This window comes from Primulina huaijiensis, chromosome 17 (genome assembly GCF_012295235.1).
Source record: "Primulina huaijiensis isolate GDHJ02 chromosome 17, ASM1229523v2, whole genome shotgun sequence".
Lineage (NCBI taxonomy): Eukaryota > Viridiplantae > Streptophyta > Magnoliopsida > Lamiales > Gesneriaceae > Primulina > Primulina huaijiensis.
In genome coordinates this window covers 4,996,345-5,006,943 of record NC_133322.1, presented here as the reverse complement: position 1 = coordinate 5,006,943, position 10,599 = coordinate 4,996,345, and the positions used below count along the sequence as shown (strand labels likewise).

Below are 10,599 nucleotides of genomic sequence, written 5' to 3'. Positions count from 1 at the left end.
ATATTTTCGTTCCTCAGGCAAAACTTCCAAAATACATTTTTAAATATATTATTCACTGATCCAATGATCCAAAACTCAGACGAAATATTTAAATATTCAAAGTCAGCATTAATTAGGTGACTTAAATTTTAAATCATATTATATACGAGATATAGTTCGTGTATCGCAAATGTGAAATACCAATGTATGATAAAACAAATCAAGTTTTCATTAAATTTTTGTTATGCTCTTACAAAAATTATAACCATTATTATTAATTATTAATAAAATAAATTAAGAGAATCTCGAGGGAATTAAAAAGAAGTATTTGGATTTCATTCTTGGGATGTATTTATTTTTTGATATAACCATTTTCTTCGATTATGATTTTTGAACACTGATTATGTGATCTCTGGGTATGCCCAGTGTATTTTGTATTCTCTTTATTTAACATCTATGATATGTGTTCATATCAAAAAACAAAAAAAAAAGTACCCTCGACGAAACCTAAAAAATTGTCTGATAAAGTTTCTCAATACACAAGGGGTAAAAAATGGTCCCTCAAAATTAAATATGATGTTTCGATTTATTTTACAAATTAAAACGCCCAATCGAAATAAATAAATGCAATTGACTTTCAAAAACAGCTCAAAAATTTATTTTAACCACGAAATTTGTTTAAATAATAGTGTTTAATGTTAATTTATATATTCCAAACCTGTTTGCTTTCCACTAGGTTAAAGGCTGGCATTATACGTGCAATACATTTCGATTGTGTGTGGATAAAATATCTTTTAAGTTTTTTTTTCGAGCTGGGAGGAGATATTTTTGTTACAATTGGGTTTCGGATCCGAGATCTCATCCCAAATTGGAGACCTCAGTATCCGAGAGTAGGTCTCTTGTGAGAGAGTTTCAAGAATCTTTATATGTGAGATGGGTCAACCCTACCGATATTCACAATAAAAAATAATACTCTTAGCATAAAAAGTAATAATTTTTTCATGGATGCCACAAATAAGATATCCGTCTCACAAAATACGACCCGTAAGATCGTCTCACACAAGTTTTTGCCCGTATCCGATGTGCTACAAGCCGATGAATTCTCCTTATGTTTGTTTTTTCAATTTCTGTTAATACATAATAACACACTTCTGATAAGTTCCACGCCTTAAATCAATACAAAGTTGACCTTCTATGTATCTCGAGTCGGTGCAATTTTGGTCTACGCAAAGTTGATTTTGAACGGAGAAAGCCCATATGGATCACTAGATCGAACTCCGGAGGCGATTTGGGATCGTATTTTCTTAATGTCGTTTGGCTTATGGACACTACTAATGGTGAGTGATGGATTAAATTTTACGGGAAAATTGTAAATTTGGTATTATATGCGTTGATATAATTTTAATATGTTCAGTATCACTTAAATATTTTTAATGTAAAAATTACTAAAACTGCAAAATAAATGATCAAAATTACAAAAAAAAAAGATATAAAACTAAAACTCGATTCTGATACGATAGTAAAACAAAATCGTGAGTGTCAAATGTCCCAACTTAAAACCTGCTCTGGATATCTAATTTATTTCAATTAAGTAAATGACATGCACCTCATGAATGAGCTCATCAAGTGATCAGACCCAAATCAGACTTTGGATTCCTAGTCAATTTCTAACCAAGATAGGTGGCCTATGGTGGCATATTCATTCACTATATTAATTTTTAGCAGCTCCTTTAACTGATGTCTCATTTTATCAGTAGTATCTCATGACTTGAGCGTTGGAAGAGTTTCGTTGGGACACCGTCTCGGCCCCCTTGTACCGGTCTCTTTTGTGATTTCAGACCCAGAGTAGGTTCGAGGTTTGAATTCGGGTTAGTCCCATCTAACGAATCGAACCCTATATTTCTAGTGAAAATCGGTATTTAACACGAGGAAATACATAGTATATGCAAATGCCTTTCAAAATTAATCATCCTAGTTAAAATTTTCTAACTATAAAAATTCAACGTTTTCACTTTTTAGTATTTAAATTAAAATTGTTGGTGTTTTTCCGCCAAGTTAAAAGTTGACATTTAACGTGCTCTACACTTTGATAATACATTTAAATCAACATACAAATTCAATTCAAATCATGAATTATAACCATTTTTTTATTTTGTTCCCATTATAAGACATTTTCAAAGTAAACTTTACTGTCTTATTGAATTTCATACTATTCAAATAATGAATTATAATAACCAAACTTTGATTTTTTAAATCTTTTAAAGTTAAAACATAATTTAATTATATATTTTAGATGTAATAAACAAATATATATCAGTTATTTAAAATAATCAAAATATCTACCAATAAAATCTAAAACAATATACTAGTTTATTGTTTTAACATAAAAAATATAAATCTTCAAATAAATTATTTATCCACCAAAAAACTTCTTTTTATATGATAATCAAGAATATAATTTTATCCTCCAACCATATATATTTCTATTGCTTTCTTTAATTGAGCGAGTTTGCTACAAAAATGTTTGTAACATCAATTGTAACAATATTCGTCTTAGAAAATTTTGATTCGATATGTTTAAGTCCATAGTTGAAAGGTAAATTTTTTATTGGAAACTTGTGATTTTAGACATATATTTATTTTTTTGTAACTTTGGTTATTTACGTTGTGAAAATTAAGTCTTAGTATCATATCTTTTTTTTTTGAAATTTAATTCTTTTTTCAATGTTGATGTGACATTATTAAGACCGCCAAGAAAAAAAAAACTAAAACTGTCGAAAAAAAACAAAACAAAGATAGTTGATTAAAACTGAATTTTGACGGAAGATCGTTGACCAAAATATAATAAAATGATAATAATATATATAGAAACAAAATTGTATAATTTTCTCGATTTTTTAAGTTCATACCAATTCAGTCAGTATGTAGCTTGAATCAATTCTCAGCTTTCATTGATTTTGTTGATTTCTTAATACCCTTAATTTTCAACCGCTTGCAATGTAATATACATATACAAAATACAAATATGAGATTTTGGTTTTGGTAGAAGTGACCAAAATTAGGGTGTCAAACGGAGCATTGAAAAGTCCAATTCCAATCTGGGATATTCAAGCGTCAAAAGGTTAGAGAGATGAATTTGAAATGATTTTATTCGAAAAAAATTTGAAATCCGTCATAATGATTTGAAAAAATAACTATTTGAGATTTGAAATTCATTATCAATTGGATTTGTCTAAATAAATCAATGGATTTGAAATTATCACCTTCAAAAATTCGGGCTCGATTCGAGATTTTATCATGAGGTTTGAACTTGGATTATTTTGAAATTAGTAAACTCGCAAATAGCTATAGCTTAGTTCATTAATAGCTTGTTTATTACTTTTAACAAATCTCATTTGATGGCATTTCAATCACCTCTCTTTCACTCAAATATCGATGTAGGACAATACAAGTTGTCCTCCAATGCTTGAGTTATTGTATACTCACGACCCAACGAATTAGATAGGCTCGAGCCACATAAAATGAACATGCTCGCGAGCTTACGAGCCGAATATCTTTAAGCTCGAGCTCAGCTCGATAAACTTAATAAATGATCTCGAACGAATTTTTTATCGTTAAAAAAGAGTTTTGCGTCGAAACGTTAAAAAGTTCCTCTAAAAGTCATAATAGCTAATTTTAAAGCATATACTAGTCGTGGATGCACGTCATGAATAAATAAATCCGAAGATAGAAATACAAAAAAATAATAAATGCATGATATTAAATTATATAATCGATATATAATAAATATCATATATTATATGCATAAAATCATTGTGCTCTCAATTTCTATTCATAGAATGGTTTCAATTACTAATTATAGCATCCTAGAAACATGTGATTCTTACAAAATTTTCTTGAAAATTAGACCAAAACAATGAAAATAATGGAAAGCAATAAACAGATAATTGGAAACATGAAATCAAGATTTTTTCAAGCAAAAGCCGCTTTTGTAATACATTTTTGCAAAAACAAAAACCATGTATATCTGTATTCAGTCGATTTTGGTCATTTAATTTGGTTTGTAGAAAAAAAAAAGAAACTATCAATGTATACAATAATTAGTTTAGTTTAGCTTATATATTTTAATAAAACCGTCGGATTCAAACTTTGACCGAGTAAAAAATCAAACTTTGTTAGAACAACCAAGTCAATTATAGATATATAAAGTCAACTATTTTTGTTAGCACAACCAAGTCAATTCATGTGCTAAGCCAATTCAATATTAGTTGACTTTTCTAATGCTGTAAAGCTCTCCATTCAATATTTACAGGAATTTGCTGATGGTTTGGTCAATGGTGAAGGTTGAGGTTTTGAGATTTTTTGATGTTAGGTTGAGTCTCGCTGACGGCAGGTAGTTTTCCTAATTTATTTAGGTAGATTTAATTGTTTATTTGTATTTTATTTGTCCGAGATAAAAAAAAAAGTCTTGTGTTTATACTCAAATCTCGTCAATAGTACGAACATTTATATTGTATCTTTGTAGTCGGTCTGGATCATTATCACACTTGTACTTAAAAAAAATTTTCAAGATCTTTTTTTTTTGTGTGTGATTGCTCATATTTTGTAATATGAAACCCATTTTGTTCATTGATTTAGTTAAATATAATGGTAATCGAAAAGTATTTGAAGTTACATCTAAAATGAGTTTCAATTATAATTCATTCTTAAAATACTTCGTAAAATCAAATATATTTTCTCCAGATCAAATCCTTTCATCCGAATATGATTCTTTATTTTCTTATATTTAAAAGTTGAGCAAATTACAATTTTGTAAATATGCCATTTGGGGAAAAAAAATAAAATAAAAAAATTGCTCATACATAGTTAATCGGAACACCGTCAGACCTAATTTATTACTTTAGGTTTATTAAAAAAAATTATTATGGATTAAGTNTATAAATAGAGATAAAATAAATAAATTACATTATATAATATAAATATCATAATATACGCACAAAAATATTAAGCTGTCAATATTACTAATCATAGAATTATTTAATCAATTATTATTAAATAAAAAGTATACTATTCGTGCATGCACGTGTCAATAGTCAACTTTTATGATTTCTATAAATTTGGAATTTGGCGTCTCAATACTTCGCATCCAAGAAAGATTTGATTTCTTACAAAATATTTCTTGAAAAAAACAATGAAAATAGTTGAAATCAAGCAGATAATTTCAAATGAAAAAGTGTATCCATCTTCTCCAACACCTCATAAACTCCAAACTTACAAGATTTCCATGCTGGACCAGGCCAATGCTCCCATGCCTGTTCCCATAATAATGTATTTCCCAAGTAATCCAAAATCATCAGCCGATACGACCTTTGAAACAAGATTGCAGCTTCTGAAGCGCTCGCTTTCGGTGATCTTGACAAGATTTTATCCGTTAGCGGGACGAATAAGCAAAGATGGCCGATCCATTGATTGCAAAGATGAAGGGGTTCCGTTTGTTGTTGCCGAGATTGAAGGCAAAATGATGACGGATTCGAGATATAATCAATCCCGGGGGCCTACCCAGCCTTGCCTTTTACCACTTGAGATCGGATGGGATACTGAGCTTGGTCCAGGTGACAACGTCGCCATGATTCAAGTGAACCATTTCGAATGCGGTGGGATCGCCATTGGTGTGGTTTTCTGGCATAAGATGGGGGATGCAGTAACAATGATCAATTTTATGGATTCGTGGGCTGCAACTGCTCGAGGTTCAAGTAAAGAATTCATATGTCCGAATTACTTATTTCAACATTTATTGCCGCAAAATGAAGAAATGCAGACACAAGATGGTTCTCTACGACCGCTTCTCAGAGTCGGGAAATCTGTCATGAGACGCTTTGTGTTCGATTCCACTGCGATAAACAAACTAAAGGAGAAATCGCTCGTGGAGCGTCCGAGTAGGGTTGAAGTCGTGTCAGCACTGATATGGAAGTGTTTCATGGCTGCATCTCTTGCGAATGACAAGTCAGCATCGCTGGTAACTCATGCAGTGAATCTGAGAAGACGATCCCAGCTGCCGTTTGCATCGGATTGTTTCGGGAATTTCGGTGGAATGGCGGCAGCCTCATGCACCAATGGAAATGAAATGGATCTCGGACACTTGGTGAGGAAAATAAGGGATGCAATAAACAAGGTTAATGACGATTATGTCACAAGAATGCTTGGGGATCAAGGGTTTTTAGGGTACTGCAAGAATCTTGAAGAAACTTGGAGCAACATTCCCAAGGAAGCCGACTTTATTTGTTTCTCGAGTTGGTGTAACTTTGGTATATACAATGTTGATTTTGGATGGGGAAAGCCCATATGGGTCACCAGATCGGATTCGGGAGGCGATTCGGAATCGTATTTTCTTAACGTTGTTTGGCTTATGGACACTAGAAATGGCGACGGAGTAGAGGCGTGGGTGACTCTTGAGGAAAAATACATGCAAGTATTTGCTCAAATAGAGGAGCTTCAAACATTAGCCTCCATAGACCCCAATCCATGGTAAACAGTACTAACTGATCAGTCACCAATGCATAATCACTTGTGTGTTTTGTTCACTATTTCTAAATGTTCAATTCCCTCTTAGATTTGTTTAAAGAATTTCATGAACTTCGAGTACTATGTGTTTATTGTAATTAAGTCAATTGACGATTTTTTTTTAACTTTTTAAGTGAGAATGTACTCGTATCTCTCTATGTCACTACACATATGACTTCGGATTAATGTGCCAAGAGCTTGAAGGATATAATGATTTGATGCCCTTTTGGATTTGTTCGATCATGTATCCGTGCACGCATCAGGATCATGACATATGTCATCTTTGTACACATGCATGTCATGGTCCTGGCCCGTGCAAGTAGGGTCTGCACGAGTTATTGTGTACTGTTTTCTCGCACTAGGACGAAGTGAAAGCTTAAATTTTTTAGTTTTGACGTTCAAAACGTTCTTTGAACGTCGTATGATATAAACAATTCATAAGGTGTTTAAATATGATTTACCTTTACGTATATAACGACAACTCCAACTATTCCGAGTTTTAAATTGATATAGTCGTTCTTGTAAATCTATACAAACTGATCTTCCTCCTTCTTCGATCGTCTAATCCAGTCTACGTTCATAAACTGAACTCCTCGTGTAGATCGCACTAGAGATCTAAACGAAATTTTTGTCGAGATTAGATCGTCGGAACGGCTGCGACAGCGACAGGTGGCTGCGCACTATGGAAGAAGAGTGGCCGAATTTTTTTCCCCCAAAAATTAGGAGTGGTCGAAATCTTTTGTAAGATAGAGAGGATGAAAATTTTGATTCACAAAATTTGTGTGTACAAATTATGTTATTTCATATAACTTTTAACGAAATATTTATAAATTTTAATTCTTGATCAAATCATGAATCATATGTTATTTCATATAAATTTTAACGAAATATTTATAAAAATTATAGTCGTCACTACTAATATTATTATTTAATCAATAGATTTAAATTTATTAAAAAAATAATTGTGAACTCATTATAACCGCAATCGATGATCAGACAACGCCGATGTATTGAGGGTACAAATCTCGTTCTTATAATGAAAAATGAAAATTTCGGAAGACATTTTTTTCCCACTGATCCATTTTTACAGCTGCTAGTTTTGTGAACTCCTTCACTAAAACAGACATTTCTACTCTGCTCACTTAATTAGTTGTTAAGCTAACTTACACATCGTTCGTTACGTAGAATCAACTTATAAATTTCTTTATATGCAATTTGTTTGATCTCCATCAAACTACAATCGTCAAATTCAATGTCTTGAATTTGACTATCTCAACAGTAATACAAAACTCAATACTTGTGTGGCCCTCAATGGTTTATGAATATAACTAGCCGTGGTTCACAACGTCAAGTGATTCAAAATAACATTTATTCTTATTCATATTTACTCTAATTAGCCTAATTATTTTCATCAATCATGGTACTAATTGTATCTTCGAGAATTTTATATATGCAGTTTGCATGAGTATACAGATAAATAAATACAACAATTAGATAAAACAGTAAAATATTATTAAAATGAATATTGTTTTTACATTAGAGTCAACAAATTTCAAATTACAAATTAAATCATTAAACACCTACTCAGGGTAGGTAAGAGGGTTTTAGATTGTGGTTTGTTCGTATTTTTTATCAAAGTTTGAATAAGTCAAATTCATGGATCATTAAATATGAATTATTATTAATAAACAAACCAATTCTTGCTTGGATAATCGATTTTAAGTTTTCAAACTTTTCAAATTCAGTGTTTTTATTATTAATAGACATAATTTAATATTTTATAATCATCTAACTATAAAATCATTAATTTAATATAAAAAATGTAGATCTTCAAGATAAATTATTTTATCTACAAAAGAAATTTCACCAGTGCCACCTATATCACACAAATATTAAAAAAAAAAAAAAAAAAGATGACGAGAAACAAATAAATTTATGGAAATGATAATGTCAAATACAAACACTATTGTTTTTTACATAATGACAAACATACAATGTTATTATTTTAACCATATATTTCTAATCCTATCAATAATCGAATTAACAAATTAGTCACAATAAAAATATTTTTAACAAAGAATTATTATCATATTTGTTTTAGAAAAATTTACTTCGGCTTATTTAAGTATGCTACCAAAGGTAGGCCGCATGCTTCACGGACTGAGTAGTCGAAACCATTTTAATATGATCTGTTTAAATCTCATATCAAAATTAGTCCAAAACCAATTTCATAAAAATTAACATAAAACTTATATCTGTTGTGAAAAAGTAAAAATTTACGGTAAAAAGTAAAAATCTCAAACTCTCAAAATTATCACACTACACACTTTATAATATTTTTCTCGCAACTCAATTGTGATTTTCTTCACAAATGAGAGATCTATTTATAAAAAATCTTGCCTATAAATTTATGGCAAAAGATATATCAGGCCTTGTAAAATTTGTAAGATACATAAGGGCACCGATAGCACTTAAATATGGTACTTCTGGACCAAGAGTATCTTCATCATCTTCACATGGACGGAATAGATTCTTTTTTATGTTTAATGATCTAACAACCATTGGAGTACTTAAAGGATTTGATTTATCCATATTAAAACGTTTAAAGATCTTTTCCGTATAATTTTTCTGGTGAACAAATATTCCACATTTTTTTTGTTCAATTTGTAAACTCAGACAATACTTGGTTTTTTCAAGATCCTTCATTTCAAATTCTTCCTTCAAGTATGACACAACTTCATGAATTTCATTATTCGTTCCAATGATGTTTAAATCATCAACATATACAGCAATAATTACGCATCCGGATGTTGTTTTCTTAATGAAAACACAAAGGCATATTGAATTATTTACATATCCCTTTTTCATCAAGTGATCACTTAGCATATTATACAAGGCCCGATTGCTTTAACCCATATAATGATCTTTGTAATTTCACAGAATAACATTCTCTGGGTTTTGAACTTTGTGCTTCATGCATTTTAAATCCTTCAGGGATTTTCACACACACATATATATATAAGTGATCCATATAAGTAAGTTGTAACAACATCCATAAGACGCATTTCTAAATTTTCAGATACCGCCAAGCTAATCAAATACCGAAACGTAATTGCATCCATCACGGGAGAATACGTTTCTTCATAATCAATTCCAGGTCTTTGAGAAAAACCTTGTGCAACAAGTCGAGCTTTATATCTTACTATTTCATTTTTCTCATTTCGCTTTCGAATAAAAACCATTTGTATCCAACAGGTTTTACACCTTCAGGTGTAAGGACTATAGGTCCAAAAATATTACGTTTATTTAGCGAATCCAATTCAACCTGGATGACATCTTTTCATTTTATCCAATAATGTCGATTTTTACATTCACCAAAAGATTTTGGTTCATGATCTTCATTATCATTTATGATGTCGATTGCCACATTATAAGAAAATATATCATCAATTTCTTCTATATCTTTTCGGTTCCATATTTTTCCAGTATTAATATAATTGATAGAGATTTCATGATTCTCGTCAGTTTGTGGTTCTGACAGAACATTTTCATCATCATGTGTTTCTTCAGGAACAACATTCTCTATTTTGTGATCACCATGTGTTTCTTAAGGAACATCATTATCTATTTTGTGATCATTGTATTTCTCTATGAATTTTGTTTTTCGAGGATTTTTATCCTTGGAACCGACTGGTCTTCCACGCTTCAGGCATTTTACGACATCATGACTTTGTTCAATTTGTTTCTTTGGAATTTCAATTCGAGCAGGAGCATTTACAGCATGTATATATGATTTAGTTACCCTTTTTGCATCTGTAAATGCATCTGGTATTTGATTTGCTATTCTTTGCAAGTGCACAATTTGCTGTACATCTTTTTCACATTGTTGTGTTCTTGGATCCAGATGTAACAATGATGATACATAGCATGTAATTTCCTTTTCGGTATGTTTCTTGTCTCCCCCTAACATTGGGAATATTTCCTCATCAAACTGACAATCAGCAAAACGTGCTGTGAACACGTCGTCTGTCTGAGGTTCAAGATATCGAATGATTGATG

General features: G+C 31.0%; 1 protein-coding gene across 1 annotated transcript; it reads left to right on the top strand.

The window, feature by feature from the left end:
* The first annotated feature begins 5,123 nt into the window (after window positions 1–5,123).
* Window positions 5,124–6,661, top strand: LOC140963546 (epi-neemfruitin B 7-O-acetyltransferse L7AT-like). The gene has a single exon (XM_073422911.1). It carries the CDS (start codon window positions 5,171–5,173, stop codon window positions 6,506–6,508), a length of 1,338 nt encoding a protein of 445 aa, XP_073279012.1. The 5' UTR covers window positions 5,124–5,170; the 3' UTR covers window positions 6,509–6,661.
* Window positions 6,662–10,599: the final 3,938 nt, after the last annotated feature.